The sequence below is a fragment of the Mirounga angustirostris genome, unplaced genomic scaffold (genome assembly GCF_029215605.1).
Source record: "Mirounga angustirostris isolate CCGP_5_RB_7025 unplaced genomic scaffold, mMirAng1.0.hap1 SCAF_8, whole genome shotgun sequence".
Taxonomy (NCBI): Eukaryota; Metazoa; Chordata; class Mammalia; order Carnivora; family Phocidae; genus Mirounga; species Mirounga angustirostris.
The window spans coordinates 74,839,065-74,860,190 of NW_026991716.1; the positions used below are offsets into that span (position 1 = coordinate 74,839,065).

Below are 21,126 nucleotides of genomic sequence, written 5' to 3' on the forward strand. Positions count from 1 at the left end.
TACCATTTTGTTGTCCTTTTTGTGGTTTGTTTTAGCTGCCCTGCAGAGTATTTTTCCTCAGGCTGAGCTTGGGACATTTCTAACACTTTCTAAGAAGGACAAAGAACGCCAACTGAAAGAACTCACCATGATTGTTACTGGGATTCGCTTATTTAACCGAGACTGTGGAAAGGGAGGAGAAGGCATTGATGACTGTAGGTATATCATTAGGTGAAGTCTGCAGGTTATGGAAGTTCAAAATCTAACTCACACAGTGAGGAAAATAATGCACAGTATTTCACCGGCATTCTTAGATTTAAGGTATGCTGGGTCTTTAAATTAAATTAAATTAAATTTTTTTTTTTTTTAGAGAGGGAGAGAGAGTGCATGTGAGCGGGGGGAGGGGGGCAATGGGAGAGGGAGAGAATCCTAAGCAGGTTCCACACTCAGCACAGAGCGCAATGTGGGGTTCAACCTCATGACCCTGAGATCATGACCTGAACTGAGGTCAAGAGTTGGACACTTCACTGACTGAGCCACCCAGGTGCCCCTAAGGTATGCAGTTTTGACTCTACCTTAGGTACAGTTACTGTTCATAATTGATAGTAATTTTTAATTTTGCTGGGGCAAGACTTGCAGCATTATAGTACACGAAGCTAGTGTGGGAGAGTGAATCAGTGGAAGGAATGAGGGGTCTGCCTGAAGGCCAGCCTCTCCAGTTCGTTGGGCTCTGTGTTCTTTATTCCAAGTCAGATAACCAAAAGGGAGTAAAACTCAGTGATCTAAAAATAAAAATCACCCTGAGAAGAGAAGAGTGGTTGATGCAACCAATGGAATGGAGAGGTCCAAGAGGAGATACTTGCAAATCTGCAAATCCAGGAGCATTTACTGTGCTGTTCTGTACTTAATGCATTCATCATCTCTGAGTTTGAAAGCACTCATGAAATATTTGATCAGGGGCTCAGGAGAAGGGACTTCCTTATGTAGGCCCACTGATAAGGTGTTAGCGTCTGTTACTAGATCACTTATCTAGTATAATAGGGTCAGTTTTTAAAATAGAAAAACTAGAAAGTTTTTAGAAAGTTCTAGAAAGTCAAATTCCCATTCTTTATAAAATTTCCTATCTTGCTAGACTATTCTGTTATTTTTCAGTATCCTCATCGGTTCCTTTTTTTTCACAAAATATGCCTTTTCTAGAGGCCCATGGCCAGTAGCACATAATACCAAAGCCTATCTATTCTTTCTTTCTTTTTTTTTTTTTTAAGATTTTATTTATTCATTTGAGACACAGAGATACACAGAGAGAGAGAGAGCGCATGAGCAGGGAGAGAGCCCGAAGGAGAGGGAGAAGCAGGCTCCCCGCTGAGCAGGGAGCCCGATGCGGGACTCGATCCCAGGACCCTGGGATCATGACCCGAGCCGAAGGCAGATGCTTAACCATCTGAGCCACCCAGGCACTCTATTCTTTAGATTCTTCTATATTTTAGTGGCAAAAACTGACCTGCTACCTTTTGGTTATCATTCTGACAGTATCTTTTGTTCGGACAGGTGTTCCCCTCCCCCCATTCTTTCCTTCATGGTGTGAGAAGAAACACATGACATATGTTACATCTTGTTATTATTCATTTGGTTGAGAAAAAGATGAACTCAATGTAATGCTCGAGTTATTACTTTCTAGGCTTTTCGTAGATTCTTTCATGTCTCTCGATATCCTTTTAAAACCAGTGCCAGCCATTCTGCATGAAGCAATCCCAGCCACCACGCAGCACATTGATTCCCAACTTCAGACTGCCCAGGAGCAGGCCTACCGCTACACGGCCGTCCTTGAGAAGGCAGCCAACAACCCGCTCCTGCGTACAGAGCTTCAGCCGTGTATGTTAAAAGAAGCACTGTATAATGTGCGGCAGTATGAGGTCTTCCTTCAGATCATTTTGGTGAGCGAATGTCATAAGATTTGGCTTTTTTTGTTATGTGGCAACCACTTTACATGTTACGGGGCTCCACAAAAGGCAGAATCAGGTCATTGCTAAAGGAGGCAAACTTCATAACTGCCCAGTTTATATTGCATCTGTGGGGCTGGGAACAGAAATAGAAATAGGGAAGTTGGATTTTTATTTTAATGGAAAATATTGATAGGAATTGATTTCTAGTTGTTGATTCCCTTTGGTGCCCAGCAAAATGATCGTTAGCATGCTGTGGTCAAGCAGTGGTGTGTATGTGTGTGTGAGTAACACTGTATTGTTTTCACACTGAGCAAGTATCTAATGTATTTTTGGGCAGATAGTTAGCACCTAAATAATTTTTATGTAATTATTTGTTGTTGTAAAAGTTGGTTGAAAAGATTTTTATTGCTAATAGTTTTCAATTTAATGGACAAGCTAAACAGTATCCCCAAATAGTTGGAAAAATTGGTAAAGTAGTGATTTTAAACTTTTTTTAGAAGTGGCAGAGCACTTACTTTCAGATGGAAACTCACTCAGAATCCCAAAAATACAAAACAGGTATCTAGATGAAAGGATTGAAGGACCTTTTCACAAAGGAACATCCCCATTCCACCCTAGGGTTCTAGGGCACACAGTTTGTTAACTACATCTTGGCAGCAAGCTGTGTTCCTACCAGTCAATGTTTTTTTTGTATTGTTTTGTTTTGGGGGTTTTTTTAGCTTTACTGAGGTACAATTGACAACACTGTAAGATATTCAAAGTGTACAATGTGAGGATTTGATGTATATCTACATTGTGAAAGCAACTTCTCTCATCAAGTTAAATAACACATTCATTTAACTTTTTACTATTTACACTATTTACCTTTACACAACCTCTACCTTCCAGTAACTGTGAGACTCAGGGTCAGTGGACCGTCTTTTATATGAGTGAATACTAATGTCTTGAAGGATGGAGCAGGATGTGTTTTTAACTTGTATCTTAATTAATGACTTGTTACTACTTCTGGGTGCACTTGATCTGTCTTCTTATCTTCACTGTAAAGAATAGGAAGATAAAAATCCAGATGACATGACTTCATTGCAACAACCTAGGAGGTGGTCCTCACAACTGTCCTACTATGTAATTGCCCTCAGAAATGAGGACTCTAGATCAGCTGTTCTAAACCAAATCATCCTTTTGGGTAGATGTTCCTCTAACACTGAGTTGTGGCCATCAGCCTTGTATAACTAGTCAGATACTAAGAGGATTTTACAATCAATTTATCTTAAAGTGCATGCAGGTCCACAGGAGTAAGAGTCTCACATTCACTTTGTCATCTGTGTTGGGAAGGGATATCAGAAGAAGGAACCTTTGGAGACGGTCACTCATAACGTAAGGATGTTGTAGAGAATGTCGTTCATTATATCACATCTTCTCAGGGCTTTCACCCATGGAGCATATTCAGCTAACTTCCAGTCTGAGAGTCTCATTGGAGTTCTCATTCTCAGCTAGAAGGACAGTAAGTTGAGGGTATCAGTGATGAGCGTGGGCTCTGCAACCAGAACGCATGGGTACTCATCCTGACTTTGCCACTTACTAAATCTGTGTCCTTGAGGAAATAGCGTAACTTCTCTGTGTGTAAGCTTGTACTTAGGGATCAAGATTTAATAAAATTAATACTTTTACTGCATCATCAAAGATATTCTTAAGTGAAACTGACTTTTTTATTGAGATATCATTGACACATAACATTATATTGGTTTCACTTATACAATGTATTGATTAAGTATATGTGTATATTGCAAAATCATCCTTCACTATACAGTTACAAAATTTTATGTGTGTGATGAGAACTTTTAAGATTTACTCTTTTAGCAACTTTGAAATATACGATGCAGTATTTTTAACTATAGTCACCATGCTGTTACATTATATCCCCAGGATTTATCTTATAACTGGAAGTTTTTACCTTTTGACCCCTGTCGCCCATTTCACCCCCACCCCCACCTCATGCCCATGGCAACTACCAGTCTGTTCTCTGTATTTATGAGATTGGGTTTTTTTTCTTATTTTTAGTTTTTTTAGATCCCACATATAAGTAAGATCATATAATATTTGTCTTTCTCTGACATATTTCACTTAGCACAACACCCTCAAGGTCTATCCATGTTGTCACAAGTGGCAGGGTTTCCTTCTTTTTTTATGGCCGAATAATATTAATTGTGTATATATGCCATATTTTCTTTTTTTTTTCAAGATTTTATTTATTTATTTGACAGAGGGAGGGAGGAAGAGAGAGAGAGAGCACAAGCAGGGGGAGTGGCAGGCAGAGGGAGAAGCAGGCCTCCCGCTGAGTGGGGAGCCCGATGTGGGGCTTGATCCCAGGACCCTGGGATCATGACCTGAGCCGAAGGCAGACGCGTAACCGATTGAGCCACCCAGGGGTCCGTATGCCATATTTTCTTTATCTGTTCATCCATCAGTGGTCACTTAAGTTGCTTCCTTGTCTTGGCTGTTGTACATAATGCTGCAAAGAAGATGGGGGTGCATTTATCTTTTCTGGTTACTGTTTTTATGTCCTTTGGATATATACCCAGAAGTGGAATTGCTAGATCATATGATAGTTCTATTTTTAATTTTTTGAGGAATCTTCATACTGTTTTTCATAGTGGCTGCACCAATTTACTTTTCCCACCAACAGTGCGTGAGGGTTTACTTTTCTCCCCATTTTTGCCAACATTTGTTCTCTCTTGTCTTCTTGATACTAACAGGTGTAAAGTGGTATCTCATTGTGGTTTTAATTTGCCTTTCCCTAATAGTAAGTGACGTCGAGCACTTTTTTGTGTACCTGTTGGCTATTTGTATGTCTTCTTTGGAAAAATGTTATTCAGATCTTTTGTCCATTTGTTAATTGGATTGTTTGGGTTTCTTGTTTGTTTTTGTTTTTTTGGGTTTTTTTTTTTTTTTTTTTTTGCTATTTATTTGTATGAGTTCTTTGTATATTTTGGATATTAACCTCTTATCAGATATATGATTTGCATATATTTTCCCCCATTCAGCAGGTTGCCTTATCATTTTGTTGATGGCTTTCTTTGCCATAGACCTTTTTCGTTTGATTATAGACCCACTTGTTTATTTTTGCTCCTGTTGCCTTTGTTTTTGGTGTCAAATCCAAAAAACCATCACCAAGCCTGATATCAAGAAGCTTACTGCCCTATGTTTCTTCTAGAAATTCATGGTTTTGGGTTTTACTTTCAAGTCCTTAATCCAGTATGAGTTGATTTTCTGTATGGCTTAAGGTAGGGCTTTAGTTTCCTTCTTTTGCATGTTGCTGTCCAGTTTTGCCAATATTATTTATTCGAGAGACTGTCCTTTCCCCCATTGTACATTCTTGCTTTCTTTGCCATAAATTAGTTGAACATGTATGATGGATTTATTTCTGGGTTCTCCGTTCTGTTCTCTTGATCTGTGTGTCTGTTTTTATGCCACTGTCACACTGTTGTGATTATTACAGCTTTGTAATATAGTTTGAAATTAGGAAGCATGATGCCTCCAGCTTTGTTCTTCTTTCTCAAGATTACTTGGCTACTTGGGGGTCTTTTATGGCTCCATACAAATTTTAGGATTGTTATTCTATTTCTTGGAAAAATACCATTGGAATTTTGACAGGGATTTCACTGAATCTTTGTATTGATTTGGGTAGTATGGACATTTTAACAATATTAATTCTTCTACTTCATGAACACAGAATATCTATTTATTTGTGAGGACCAACTTTACAACTAAAACTTCCACCTAGTTGTGAACGAGTTCTTTTAGATAAATGTAAACAGAGTGATTGTTTTAGGTCATTACCAGGAAAAATCAAAAAAAGTTCTGTGTGCCTCCTCTGTGAGTCCCTGAAAACATAGTTCCAGGGAGAAAGTCTAGAGTATCTTCAGTTATAGGCTTAAAGAAGTTATGTGTTGAATGTAAATTTTACTTTGAAGAGCATATGCAGGTTTATTTCTATTTCTTGTTGCTGTTGCACAAATCTAAAGAGACTTTAAGGATGCCATTTTCATATTTGATTTCTAAAATAAAACTAACAAAGAAGGGGGAAAACTCTATGGGGTAGATGAGAGACTTATTAGATGGGATAGGCAGAATTACATGGAGCATGAAGCAAGGGGAAGGGAGATGCTTAAAGAATAGTATGGGTACATTTAAAACAGGATGCATGTTACATTTGTGAATAAAAAATTTCGTTAGTTGAAATACAGTAAAATTTGGTATTTTTATGAAGTAATTATTTGTCATTTAAAAATAGTCTAGTAAAGCATGTGGTTTGACTACAAGTATCTGAAGACTCAGATGCATTTTTTTTCTCTTCAAGTAACTGTCACTCTTTTGCACTGTACTGATAAGCCCAAACCACTGCCATTTCCGGTCGCATCTCAGGCAGTACAGTATAATGGGTAAGAGCTGGGCTCTCGCTTCCAGCGGTCTGGGACGGAACCATGATTCCACCCTTTATTAAACTGTGTCCTTGGGCAATTTTTTCACCTTTCAATATCTTGGTTTTCCTATTTATACTCTACCCTTTTTTTACACTTAGAAGTATTTAATATGATGCTTATTAACACCTTATTTTCAGATTACTAGTGTCATATCAGAAATACATTGTTTTTCTTTCAGTGATGTGCTTCTTAAGATTTTTCTGCATTCTTGGATGTAATTTGTAAAAATCCTGCTATCAGAATAGTTTTCAGAGGAACACCTCATTAATTTTATTATGGAGAAGTGGGGAAATAACAGCTGAACAAAGCTGGGTCAGAGGATTCACTTCTCAGGAATGCAATTATACGGCATATGGAAGAATACCTTGAGAAAAAGAATTCCTTTGGGAAAAATTATAGCCACTGTATTTCAAAAGGTTCATCCATTCAACAAATATTTCTGGAGCACCCTCCATATGCTAATACTGTTCTTGGTTTGGGGATACCAGGAACAAGAGAATTTCTGCTCTCATTGTGCTTACCTTCAGGGGATATAGGGAGCGGGTAGGGCTTAAAACACACGATTTTTATAGTGAAATTATAAAAATATTAATGTAAATTATATTGTCTTCACAGTCAGATATAATTACCTGTGCTCAAGAAGTAGAAATGATGATAAAGCAGTTAGGAGCCCAACTGGAACAATTAAAAATGATTGTAAAATCAAAGACAGCTGTCCCAACGTCACAAGTCTTTGTAAGTATTTGCTATCAACTTTGACCTTGCTTAAGGGTGAATATACCTTTGAGTCCTACACAACTGAATCAGAAGTAATTGTAATTATATTTAATTACTAAAAATAGAATATTTGTTCTAAACAAGTTGATCCTGTTCTTTACAGTTATTTTGTAGTAGTAGTGTAAGTCAGATGAAGGAATCGCCCTTGCAGGCCATTGCTACTAAAGGAGATGCAGATCTATATTATGGTAGCCATAATTTCAGTAAAGATTGTGGCAGCAGAATGAATCCATAAGGCAACATTGAAAACATGTTCACAGGGGCTGGTTAAAAATTGCCTTCAGCAAAGAGGTGGTGTAACTTGTGACCTCTATGAAGAGGCAGAGGATAATCACCGTGTTTACCGGGCCTATATGTATACTGACTTTCTGATTATCTGCACCACCTTATGGGCAAATCTGGTAGCCCTAAGGAGGTATAAGATGCACATGCAGTATTTTATAGAGCATTTTGAGGCTCTGAGAATTTTCTGTAACCATTCCTAATATTCGGTTTTAAAAACCAAGAAACAAAAGGCTAAGCTGTTTCACTTATTAGTGGGGCCTGATTAATTTTTTTAATGTTTGTTCTGTAAGTCAGTGACCTTTAATATGAATAAAAAACTTTATCTCACTGACCTAAAATCTTTAACTTGCTGCTCACAAGATATGCCCTAAGATGTATCTCTAGATTTTCCAGGTTCTTTTGAATCATGATTGAGCCAGATAAATCTAAGAGTAATGAGTCATATTTAGCTTTTTTTAAAAAGGAAGCTATTTCCCCTTGACCTTTTGAGGTCAAGCATCCATAAGTGTTTGGCTTTTTTGGGTAAATTAACTTTATGACAATCACTCCCAGATAAAATGCTTTGGAATAAAATACAAGTTTTTTTCTCATAACTTATGAGTCCAGTTACTATGTAGATTTTACTGTTTAACCTCAGGAGACTTTGACTTGTCTTCTGGAAGAATTAATTTCTTTACAAATACAAATTTGTTAAGAGTACAGTGATTTATAATTTTATTAGACAGTTGTATTTTGAACATTGCTTTCTCTTCCTCAGCCCATCTTCATCGCACTTTCCAACCTGTGGACTAGCTTCCAGGATGAAACTGTTTTGATTAGTGTCCTCAGTAATTTAACAACTCATCTTGAACCATTCCTGGGTGCTCATGAGCTACTCTTTCCTGAGAAAGTCATACAGAATCTTCTTGATGGGCTGACTGTGAAAACTGATGTGTGTAGGGTGAAGGAACACCTGGGTAATAGAAATCATCTTTGACTTCCTCTTCCTCTTCAAATTGCCTCTAGAATAAAGTCACTCTTTTCTTTTAAAATTTTCATGCTTGGGGCACTTGGCAGCCTCAGTCCAAGGAGCATGGGTCCCTGAATCTCAGGGTCATGAGTTCAAGCCTCACATTGGGTGTAGAGTTTACTTAAAAAAAAAAAAAAAAGGTAAAATTTTTATGCACTATCTTCCTGATAAGGTATTAAGCATCTTTCTTGATTCAAAGAGTACTAATGTTTGTCATAGAAAATGCAGAAAACAGAAAATATATCCACTGAGTACCTTACTATCCCGCAATGAACATTCTTAATGTTATTGTCAGTGTTTTAGTTGACAATGATGTTCCTTTCCTATGTGTTTCTATTGTAGTCTTAATGATTTTATTATTGACTGATTCATAGTAGAAAAGGATATTAATCATTGCCATATTTGTTGCAAGTAAAGCTCTATTTCTTTGGAATGCTGTTTGCCCTATATCTTCCTCAGAGTCAGGCTGAAATTTATAAATCAATGCATTTTATCCCTGTAAATTTGAGCTTATTTTAGACCCTTTAAGAGACACATTGATTCTTATGGAAAGGCTGTCTTTATCAACAGACTGCTTTTTACTTTTTTGGTGTCTTCTGTCTTAGTTACAGACAACTTGAAGTTAATGAGAAATGCCAAAATAGAGTCTAGGAGTTGTTGCCTAAAAAGGTTTTTCCAGAAAATGAAATTAGATAATTTACTCTCTAAATGTCCTTTTCAAATTCTAATTTTGTAAAAGTAGAAAATAAAAATGAAGTGCTGTTTCCATTCTTAAACTATTAGAATAAAAAAAACCCTGAAAACTAAATTAGAGAGACTCAAAGGCATCCTTCCAGTTCAAGTTTTTCGTACTCCTTTTATTTTATTACAACAGAGTATATACACAGATACTACGTGAAACTGAAAAGTTAAAGTCACTTCAACAGTAGATACTAAACTCAACCATGTTGGCAAAACAATTTACTTCTTAAGAGTTAACATGTCGTTTCCCTCCATATGCCACAACTTTATATTCAAATAGGACACTATCCCGTTACTGATCCCAGTGAATTGGGAGACCTAATACTCTTCTAAAAGAATTTAATTAACACTTGCCACATCTCATCACTGTTTTGAGGCTTTCAGGCATATCAGGAAAAAAGAAGGAAGGTTTATTTTTCCCAACATTTGCATTTACTTCTAGCTGTGGCCACAAGGGCATCTGTGGTATCTGCTGTTTTGATACAGAGCCCTGCCCAGAAGCTTAGTATAAGGATTGCAAAAGCTAAGACCCTTGGGGATTGATGTTTTATAAATACGTGTTTTTGTTTGGAGAAGAAAATTTAGACAATGTGTTTATCACATGTAAATAAGTAAACCAACCACGATTAGGAAGAATTTTTAAAGTGTAAAGAACAAAAATTGTACACCTTGTTAACAAAAGTAAGTTACTGAGAGATATTTTCTTGAATCTTTCTGCTCAGAACATTCTCTGCTGTTTCAAGAAGCAATAGTCCTAGTGTATGAGCATCACATTCAAAGTATTTGGCCGCCTAGTATATTACGAAGAGCCCTACTGTCTTGAATGAAGCTGATCTATCTCTGTTTTAGTCACATAGCAGCCAGTCTTTTCTGCTCCTTTCCTTGGGTTGTTTACTCTTCTCACTGATTAAAGTTTTTCTTGTCCTCCTCTTTCATTTTAGAAGATAGAGTACATCTGGTGGATTTCAGAAAACAAGAGTGGCTTTTCCCAGAAACAACAGCAAATTTTGATAAATTGTTAATTCAGTATCGAGGATTTTGTGCTTACACATTTGCTACAACAGATGGTCTTCTCCTTCCAGGTATATTGTTGGGAACAACCTTACTTGGACTTCCCCATTTTTTCTTTGAATAAAGTGCTATTGTTGTCACTTATTCACTTTATTTTTTAACTTATTCATTTTTTAAAATTTTATGGGATCTGATGATGAACTAGGAAAGGAGCCACAAAGATGATCCAGACCATCTTCATCTTTGAAGTACTCACAGAATAATCTGGTAGACTGACATAACCAAGAAATTATGCTACAAATGATAAGTGATGGAATGTGTATATAATGAAATATGGATGCCACAGTATCATAAAAAGATGGATGACTCATATGTCCAATGAAGGATTCTAGAAATTCACATGACATTACTAAAATATATCATCTTCCAAAGTAATGACTTGAAAGAGCAACACTAATTTGGCTGGTTATGTTTATTAAACAATATGCTGTCACTTTATGGTTATAGTCCATTAACATGAGTCAGGATTTCTGGATAAGTCAGATCTAAGGAAATGGCCAGTATTTTATCAAGTAAAATCTCTCTATGATGTATATATTACGAGAGCTTCCCCAAAATAAGAGTAAACCAGAAATTATTATCCAAAAGTGCCCTATGAATTGGAAATAAAAAGTCAGCTAGGGCTAGAATGAAAAGAGTTTGACAAAATTATTTATTTATTTATTTATTTGAGAGAGAGAGAGAGAGAAAACACGAGCAGGGGGAGGGGCAGAGGGAGAAGCAGACTCCCTGCTGAGCAGGGAGCCCGATGTGGGACTGCGTCCCAGGACCCTGGGATCATGACCCGAGCCAAAGACAGATGCTTAACCGACTGAGCCAGCCAGGCATCCCTGACAAAATTATTTCTAATTTACCTTACACCATTAACCTCTTACTTTTCTTTGTTCTTTGTTATTTCTTTTGTTATATTTCATAGTTGGGTATTACTTTTTTATTAGAAAGAAGGTGATGGTGTCACTGACTTCCTTGCCAACCGATCTCCCTTGGTCACTACTCCAGGCTCACTGGCCTTCTTTCTATTCTTGAGCATTCCAAACATATTTTCACCTCAGAGCCTTTGCCTTGCTATTCCCTCTACTTGGAAAACTCTATCCCACATAAAGCTACATACCTTGCTCCTTCATTTTGTTCAAACTTCCTAGATCACCCAATTTAAAATATCAACCTCACTCTCTTCCTTTTACTATGTGTTTAGCTGGCTTTATGTTTTCTGCAGTACTCTCTGGCCTATGGAATATTTGTTGATTTACTGAGAGCAGGAAATTTGTTTTCTTTTATATCCTTAGTGCCAGGAATAAGGCCAATAAGTTTTGTTGAACAAGTGAAAAAATAAGTAAGACAGTATTACTGTTTCTCACCAACTATGTGGATATTTAATAATCCATATTTTATGTAGTATCTATTCACAGTGGGAAATACTTTCTAACATAGAAACTTGTATTGGGGGTGCCTGGCTGGCTCGATTGGTGGAACATGTGACTCTCGATCTTGGGGTTTTGAGTTCAAGCCCCACGTTGGATATAGAGATTACTTAAAAATAAAAAAATCTTAAAAAAAAGAAGAAGAAACCTGTATTTTGGAAAAGATGTCCCATCTTTGTAGTTTTTATAGAATTATTTTTAAAAACAATACTTGTAGTAGTTAGTTTAGTTAAAGGAGATTTGAAAAAACCATCAGACGACTAAGTGATTCTCATAAAAGATTTTCAAACACCTTATATCTGGATAGTAAGTTTTTATATAAACCATACTTTAAAATTAATTTAATATGAATTTCATATAAAATATAATTTAATAAAATGTATAATTTAAAATTGCAAATTGTGGGACACCCGGGTGGCTCAGTCAGCTAAGCGTCTGCCTTCGGCTCAGGTCATGATCTCAGGGTTCTGAGATCGAGTCCTGCATTGGGCTCCCTGCTCTGCAGGGAGCCTGCTTCTCCCTCTGCCTCTGCCTCTCTCTTTCTCTCTCTCTCTCTCATGAATAAACAAATAAAATCTTTAAAAAGAAAATTGCAAATTGTACCATTTTAGCAAAATGAAAAATGTAAGTCATATGTTAAGTATGCAGTAGATAGGGGATGGTTTTATGGATGTATTACAAACATAGAATCACTTAATATTTCATGCCTAATTCATTTCCTTTTCTTAATTTTCAGGAAATCCAGCAATTGGGATTTTGAAATATAAAGAAAAGTATTACACTTTCAATACCAGAGATGCTGCATATTTATTTGCAGAAAATCCTGAAAATTATATTGATTTAATTAGAGAAAAGGCCAAAAAAAATACAGAATTAATTCAGCTCCTGGAGCTTCATCAACAGTTCGAAACCCTCATTCCATATTCTCAGGTAAGCAGAGTCAGTATTTTAAGAATTTATGACTTTTTAGAAAAAAAAGATTTTATTTATTTATTTGACAGAGACAGAGATAGCGAGAGCAGGAACACAAGCAGCAGGAGTGGGAAAGGGAGAGCAGGCTTCCTGCCGAGGAGGGAGCCTGATGCGGGGCTCGATCCCAGGACCCTGGGATCATGACCTGAGCCGAAGGCAGACGCTTAACAACTGAGCCACCCAGGCACCCAAGAATTTATGACTTTTAAAAGAATACTTAATTAAAAAGTCAGACTTTGTTGTAGAATGGTTCCTAAGTCCAGGCAGAGACAGGATCCGAAGAGGGCCTTTAATGCTCTCAGAAAGAGATTCACCCTTGAAGAGGGACACTAATGAAATCCATAAAGAATAATGAAAACAAACAAAGGAGTCAAGTTGATGAATTAGACTGGAAAACTCTGGAAGAGAAATACTACATTTAGATAAATAATTGAAACTATAGTATTTCCTTATCTAAAATTAAAGGAACTTAGCACAGATAACACAGGTGATAACTTAGAGCTGCAAGGTAACAGGTCTGTGTGTCTGTCTCGGCACTGGTACCATATTGCTTTCATTACTGTTGCTTTTTGGTATATTTTATTACCTGATAGGGCAAGCTCTTTCCTTTCCCTTTTCCTTTTTGAAAATTGTCTTAAATAGTCATGCATGAATCTTTATATATCCATGTAATTTTCTTAATAAATTTGCCAAGTTTCCCCCAAAATCTTCCTGAGATTTTAACTGGAATTGCATTAAAATAATCAAATGAAATAATCAAGTAATTGTTTATGTTTATTATATTGGGTTGTCCCATCCATAAGAAGTACCCTTTACTTAGCATTTTTAAAAAAATAATTAGCAGTTTTATTAATTATGTCTTAATAAAACATAATGGTTTTAGTTACATTTTTTACTCTGCCTACTTCTAAAACTGTAGGTGATCCTAGCAGTGACTGGTAATGATAATAATAATATATGGTTTTCAATATGATGACACTCAGTACGGATGACACCTCCATTGAATTAACAATTCTCCTACGGAATGGGTTTGTTTCTAGGCTCTCCCAGTTTTATATTTTTTATTCTTTTGTGGTGTCTTTTCACAAATAAAAGTTTTTCAATTTAATATGTAGTTTATTGTTCCTTTTTCTTTCATGTCTTCAACTTTTGTGTCTTGTTTAAGAAATCCTCAAGTATCTTAGATCATAAAAATATTCTCCTACATTGTTTTACAACAAATATGGATTTACCTTTCACACCCAAGTCTTTAATTGACTTGGATTTGATTTTTGTGTCTAGGGGGAGGTGAAGATCTAATTTTAACTTTTTTTTCTTTTGGGTAGTGAATTGTCCCAGACCACTTGTTCAGTGCTCTGTCCTTTCCCCGAATCTGCAGTGTCTTCTGTGCACAGGCTTAATTTTTAGGCTCTCTGTTCATCTTACTAGAGCCTTATAATAAGTTTTGATGCCTATAGACTAAGTTCTCCCATACTTGCCTCTCTAAAGACACTTGGCTATGCTTGACTCTTGACTTTCCATTATAAATTTGAGAATTACATTGTCAAGTTCCATAAAAAACCTTGAAGGCATTATGAATTTGCCTGTCTATAGACAAGAATGTTTTGGCCTTGCTGCCATTTATATATAACTTACGGAGTTGTAAGATACCTCAAAGACAGTGAAAGGCTAGAATCAGATCATCAGAAAGGTGTGCTATATGTAGATAATGCATAGTTTTCCAATAAAGAACAATTTCCCCCCATTTATTTGTTCTTGTTTTTCCCTTTCTGTATATTTAATTCCCAGTTCTTCTTCAGTGACCTTCATATTTCAAAGCTGTGGTCCTTATAATTATTTACTAGTCATTTACTTGAATTGTATAATATTGCTAATCATCTTGCAGCATGTTTTATCTATCCAACTATATCATAACATCGTTTTGAAGACAAAAATGATATGTTAAATGGTAGGGCAATCAGTGATTATCTATTGCTTGATTTGGAGTAAGAAGTTTTTTTTTTTTAAAGATCTTATTTTTTTTTAAAGATTTTATTTATGTATTTGAGAGAGTGAGAGAGAGAGCATGAGCAGGGTGAAAAGGCAGATGGGGAGGGAGAGGCAGACTTCCCGATGAGCAGGGAGCTGGATGCGGGGCTTGATCCCAGGACCCTGAGATCATGACCCGAGCTGAAGGCAGATGCTTAACCGACTAAGCCATCCAGGCGCCCCTTGGAGTAAGTTAATCTTGAATGGATAAAGGAGATGGGGCAATATATATATTATAGGAATATTACTCAGCCATAAAAAAAGAATGAAATCTTGCCATTTGCAACAAAATGGTTGGCTCAAGAGGGCATAATGCTAAGTGAAATAAGTCAGTCAGAGAAAGACAAATCCATATGATTTCATTCATGTGTGGAGTTTAAGAGACAAAAACAAATGGACAAAGAGAAAAAGGGACAGACTCTTAAATATAGAGAACAAACTGGTGGTAGTCAGAGGAGAGGTAGGTGTGGGGGGATGGGTGAAATAGGTGAGGGGATCAAGAGTACACTTACCGTGAGGAGCACTGAGTAATGTTTAGAATTGTTGAGTCACTGTATTGTACACCTGAAATTAATATAACCCTGTTAGTTATACTAGAATAAAAAAAAAAAAAGAAGCTAATCTTCTCTCCCTTCTCTTCACTATGATCTGAGTTCTTTAGACCTCTACCACCCCCTCCAGCAATTTCATATACCGTGTAATCATACCTTGTTTAGCCTGGAGTTAATATTTAATATTTTAATAGTGAGTTTGTGAGTGACACAGCAGAAAATCAAAATATCCAACTAAAACAAACCACCTTGGATTATATGCTGTGTATGCATAGTTTGGGTTTAAGATATATCCTAGGGGCTCCTGGCTGGCTTAGCTGGTAGAGCATGTGACTCTCTTCTCTGGGTCATGAGTTTGAGCCCCACATTGGGTATAGAGATTATAAATAAATAAACTTTAAAAATCACATCATCAACTATCATTAAAAAAAGATATATCCTGAAGATGTTTTGATACTTTAAACAAATGTGATTTATATTTAATATTTAATGGCTATTTTAAACTTTTAAACTTGAAAACAAAGTATTTGCTTATCCTACCAATGTGAGAGGGGCATTTGAATTAGGAATGAGTGATGTTAGGTTTTTCTCTTCCAATGTATGCCTCCCATATTAAGTTCACAAAGTCAGGTACAAAGAAAGCCATAATGCCCAGGAAAGTTATCTCATTTAGCTCACAACTACAAGCTTATTTTCTTTGCTGTCTTTATGAGTATATTCCACGTTCAAAAATTCTTGTTTTTCTAATCTTTTTGTTAGTTTAGCTAAATATTTTTAGTTATCCCTAAATAATGCTTAGTTTTTTAATAATTACTAATTACAAAACTTGATTTCTTTAGATGAAGGATGTTGACAAACATATAAAACCAATTACAAAGTCTGAAAGTAGCACACAGACGGATACGCACATATTGCCACCAACAATTGTGAGATCATATGAGTGGAATGAATGGGAATTAAGAAGAAAAGCTATAAAATTGGTTTGTAACAATATTTTCTAAAATTATTTATAGGTTGGGGATTTTTTTTTCTTTAGTTAAGACAGCAGAAGAGATGATTTATTGTATATATGTTACACTCAGCCATATACGAAAACAGAATTAGTCCCTCAAGTCACAGGTCCAGGGCATAGGACCAAAAGGGACAGTTTTGGTATGAGCAAGGTGGGTCTCTCAAAGGTGTTGTTGCGATCAGACGGCAATGGATGTTATAGATCCATTGAATCAAGTTCCAGAAAGTCGGCATGCAGTCCAAGAGTTTGTACCAGCGTCCCCGGCCTCTGGCTTTCCTTATGTCTGCTCCTCTGGCTTCCATGGGTGTACAACCTAGCTGTTTGCTTGAACCTCTGCCTCATCTTTTTCGCTTCAGCCTCCATATCGCTTCTTCCTCCACTTGGCTCACTTAGTGAGGGGGTTTCCAAGAAGACGGCACTAAGGCTGAGAGGTATAGGTTGGGGAACTTTATTTCTATTTATTTATTTTTTAAAAGATTTTATTATTTGACAGAGAGAGCACACAAGTAGGCAGAGCGGCAGGCAGAGGGAGAGGGAGAAGCAGGCTCTCGCTGAGCGGGGAGCCCAACACGGGCTTGATCCCAGGACCCTGGGATCTTGACCTGAGCCAAAGGCAGCCACTTAACCGACTGAGCCACCCAGGCGCCCCTAGGTTGGGGAACTTTAATGTATTGTTACTCATAGAGTTAGTAATTTAAATTACTTATATAAACTAATGAGTTGTATACAGAATTCTTTGCATATTAATTTGCCAGCTTTACCTTGTAAGATTGTCTTCTAATTTTAAGCATGTACAGAAGGATGAAACTATTCTCAAATTATACCATCCAGTAACTAGAACAATGGTAGTTGCTTGCTCTCTCTTTCTATATCCATCTATTGTGCTAATCTATGAGGTTCTAGTATTTAAAGCACTCTCAGCTTCCTCTAATCATTGAAAGTATACCCTTTTCTTTTTTGGATTTTTTTTTTTTTTTTTTTTTTTTTGAGGAGCAGAATATTACCTCTGTTATATCTCAGATAGTGTTCCCTCTTGTTGTCAACATCTTCTCTACAGGCACTGAGCTCTCTTGTCCTTCTGATTTTCAGTCACTTTAATCATAAGAGGTGCCTGCTCCTAAAGCATGGCTTGAAACTCTTATCCATGTCTGACTCAGCGGAATTCCTCCCACTCACTCTTTTTACAGTACCTCATCATTTTAAACAAGTATTTAGAGTATGAAGGAAACAAACTCTTTTATATCTGTAGCCTTTTCTTACTATATTTTGTCCATCTCTTCAACTGAAATCAGGTATGGAAATAAACAAAGGCTACCCAAATGGGAACAGAGGCTATTTATTCAAAGTTGGCTATAGCAAGGGAGTCAACCACCATCACTTGCAGTTGGCAGAAACTCCAAAGCAGGCAGGAGAAGTGGGAGAGCTTGATAGTGAAAAAAAGGGGAAGGTTTCGGGCGTTCTCTGATTAGAGGTTGTTGACATGGGGAAGCTGCAGGTGGGCTAACTCAAAGTGGGGGATCTTATGTGATTGGTTTGGTGCACATTGTTGGCTTTCTCTGGTTAGTCCTTAGTTTAAATGGGGGGGCAGCAAAAAAAAAATAGGGAATCTGGCCAAGTCCTGCCTGTTCTGGGCTGATAACTATGGCTACAGAGGTCGTGGGTCAGAGTTCTATTTTCATATAAGGTCTAGCCTTTGTCCGTTTGTATATTCAGTGTTTTATAGGCTTTTCACCAACCTTGACATTTTTCTTGCCATCCTTTCTGGTGGCAGCTTTTCAGTCCCTTGATTTCCTGGGATGAGAAAGGATTAGTTTCCTGATACATCTTCCAGATCCTTCTGTTCCATTCCAATCAGTCACTCTTCTGTAATTCATGAAGCTCCACTCCATCCCCATGTTCTTTTCTGTTATCTACTAAACTCACTCGAGCCCATCGGATATATACTAGATAACATAGATATCACTACTTTGTTTTTAGAAGCTAATCGTCTAGCAAGTGACATTGATACACTAAAAATATTTCAGTACCTCTTGGTAAGTGGTATAACAGAAGTGAAATAAAAGTTGACTTCAGTGACATTTTAAGTTGGTCTGAGGTATAAATAGGCAAAGGAGAAGAGGGGAATGATGGCTGGATAGGATATGAGAGGTGCCAACATAGGTCTGGACTGGAAATATAAAGAGATTGGGGCATTTGGTGGGGCTGCACTGCATATTGACTGACCCCCTCTTCTCATTCCTCAACCTCCACGTCATTCTGATTCCCACCAGAGACCTAATTATCCTCTAGAATTGCATCATGTTGAATGCCAGCTCCCGATATATTACCAGTACAACCTGCTGAGAGGACAAAACTGAGTGTATTGCTTAAAGCTGTAGGAGGAACCACCACCCCAGCAGAGCTTTGGCAGTGTCTCAAGGGGGAGCAGCAAGGTCAGAATTTATTGAGAACATGAAGTATGGCAGAAGGCAGGTCTTTCAGTGCCAAGGGTAGGTCAGGGGATGGGAGGAAGGCTTGAATTGGATTGGGTAAAGATCATGAAAGAGCAGCCTAGCACTGATGGGACTAGAAAGTAAAGATTTATGGGGCAGGGTGCAAAGAATGTTAGGGCTTAATCTCTGTGTTGATGCTTACTACTGAAGGTGCGTCTTTCAGGATGTTCTGTAGTGAACACTCAAGCTATTTGTCTTCACAGGGGTCTCTTGGAATGGTAAAATCCTGCTAATGAGGACAACAGAATAATGAAGTCATATTAATGTAGACAATAAACTCAGTGTGGGGGAAGAAGTTTCAGTTCTCACTCACCCACAGTGTCTCAAAATCTGGAATCCAGGTCTCATTCCAGGTCTCTACTTTTTAACTCACAGGCTCTAATGCTTCTGAGTTTTTTTTCTTGGACTTCCTCATCACTTCAGTAAATCCTAGTCTCCTTTTTATAAAACTCCTCTTTGCTTCCCAGCCTGAGTAATCTGTTTAACTTCATGTTTACTAGTAATCCATAAAAAGAGCAAGCAAGATGTAGAATACTGTAAAATATAACCTGAAGACATCAGAACTTTTTATATTAAAAGTCTTGGGTGAAGGGGCGCCTGGGTGGCTCATTTGGTTAAAGCGACTGCCTTTGGCTCAGGTCATGATCCTGGAGTCCCAGGATCGAGTCCCGCATCGGGCTCCCTGCTCAGCAGCGAGTCTGCTTCTCCCTCTGACCCTCCCCACCCTCATATACTCTCTCTCTCTCTCAAATAAATAAATAAAATCTTAAAAAAAAAGTCTTGGGTGAAGTCCATTTAAAACAAAGAATATCTTAAATTTTTGTCTTTTAAAACAATAAAACAAGTATGGTGGGAAAATCCAAGTGGTATTAAATCTCAAAGTATTAATAATGAAGGAATTAGAAGATTATATTAATAAATAATTGAGCTCACTGTTAAGTTTGAATGTGTATGTTCTTTCTTTGGATCCGTTTTCAACCTTTTATGTATTTTCCTACTTCTTAGCCCAAGGATATTTATTATGTTCTAGTTTTTCTAATGTTTTAATGTTTTGTAGAAAAATGCTATGTTGTAGGGCTAATTTCTTTGTGGATTGAAAAAAGATTAGGCTGATATCATTTGTTCTTTAGAGATGGGTTAATTCCTGTGTATTCTCTTTCTTTTTAGGCCAATTTGCGTCAGAAAGCTACTCACTCAGTACAAACTGATCTCAGTCACATGAGAAGAGAAAATTGTTCACAGGTGTACCCACCCAAGGATGCTGGCACGCAGTCTAAGAGTGAAGGCAGCAGCCGCGTGCCCAGGCCCCAGATTTACATAGCTGGTCTCCGTGGGGGACAGGGTAAAGTCACCTCTGGGGTCAAGGTGAACTTAACTAGAGCTGTTGATGAGACCTAGTTAGAGACTGAATTTTTAAAGTAGATCTCACCAAGTTATGAGCAGTGGCAAATATTGACAAGTATCTTTGCATCCTTTAAAATTAGTTAATTTTGTGGGTCTGGCACATTCATCGGTTGTGTGAATGTTTTCTGGATTCTCATGTATATTCGCTGTCAGCCTGCTACAAAAAACTAAAAGTTGTTTCTGTAACACATTTTGCATTCTATTAAAATTGAAAAGTAAAACTCTGTCCACTCAGCTTTTATTTGTCAGAAAAGGTTTGGCAGCATTAAAGGCTGAAATTATGATGCTCTTTAGATATTAATATATTTATAAGATTGTGACTGAGATAGAAGCTTATTTATTTCTAAAATCACATTTAATGTTAAACATTAAAATTTTAAAGGCTAGTCAGTATTTTCAGCCTCATTAGCTATTAAATGTTAACATAGATTAAATTGATGTATAATAAGACCTCGCTAATTTGGAATAATTAGAGCAGAGGTCCACGTGAATTTTAAAAATCTGGGAAATTTTACATAAAATCTGGATTTCTGGCCCCTTGAAAAAAATCAGAATATTTGGCAGTACTTGGCTAGTATTCCTGTGAATAGTAGCTGTGCTCTTTCGTAGGCCAGGCACTTCCGGTCCCCCTTCCTGCTGCCTTGCCTTATTTGCCTGACCCCATTGGCAGTTGCGTTTAGGGCCCATGTGAATTACTGATAGCTGAATTTTAGAGCTATAATTTTATTACTGTCTTACATAATTTTAATACCAACTCCTGGATAATAAAGACTCCCAGGTGGAGAGACTGTTAAACATGCTTTAGTGATGAGGGGATCATTTATATTTAGTGTATTTTTTCCTGCCTTGGTGACCTTTATTAAGGTGTTTATATAATTTGTTTTCTATGTAGGTTAAATGTTATTTATAATATGAATATGTTTCAAAATCAGTTTTCCACATATATCATAAAGGTAAACT

The 21,126-nt window shown here is 37.0% G+C and overlaps 1 protein-coding gene across 3 annotated transcripts in view; it reads left to right on the plus strand.

Moving 5' to 3' along the window:
* The window catches only part of CFAP206 (cilia and flagella associated protein 206), a 61,227-nt gene extending 40,101 nt beyond the window's left edge, over nt 1–21,126 (plus strand). For all 3 annotated transcript variants that reach the window (XM_064597845.1, XM_045867208.3, XM_054505465.2), the window contains 8 exons: nt 36–194; nt 1,705–1,913; nt 7,019–7,138; nt 8,223–8,421; nt 10,157–10,297; nt 12,444–12,637; nt 16,098–16,238; nt 19,930–21,126. In XM_064597845.1, the coding sequence (XP_064453915.1) occupies nt 36–194; nt 1,705–1,913; nt 7,019–7,138; nt 8,223–8,421; nt 10,157–10,297; nt 12,444–12,637; nt 16,098–16,238; nt 19,930–20,160 (1,394 nt within the window). In that variant the 3' untranslated portion in view covers nt 20,161–21,126. The remainder of the gene's footprint in view (nt 1–35; nt 195–1,704; nt 1,914–7,018; nt 7,139–8,222; nt 8,422–10,156; nt 10,298–12,443; nt 12,638–16,097; nt 16,239–19,929) is intronic.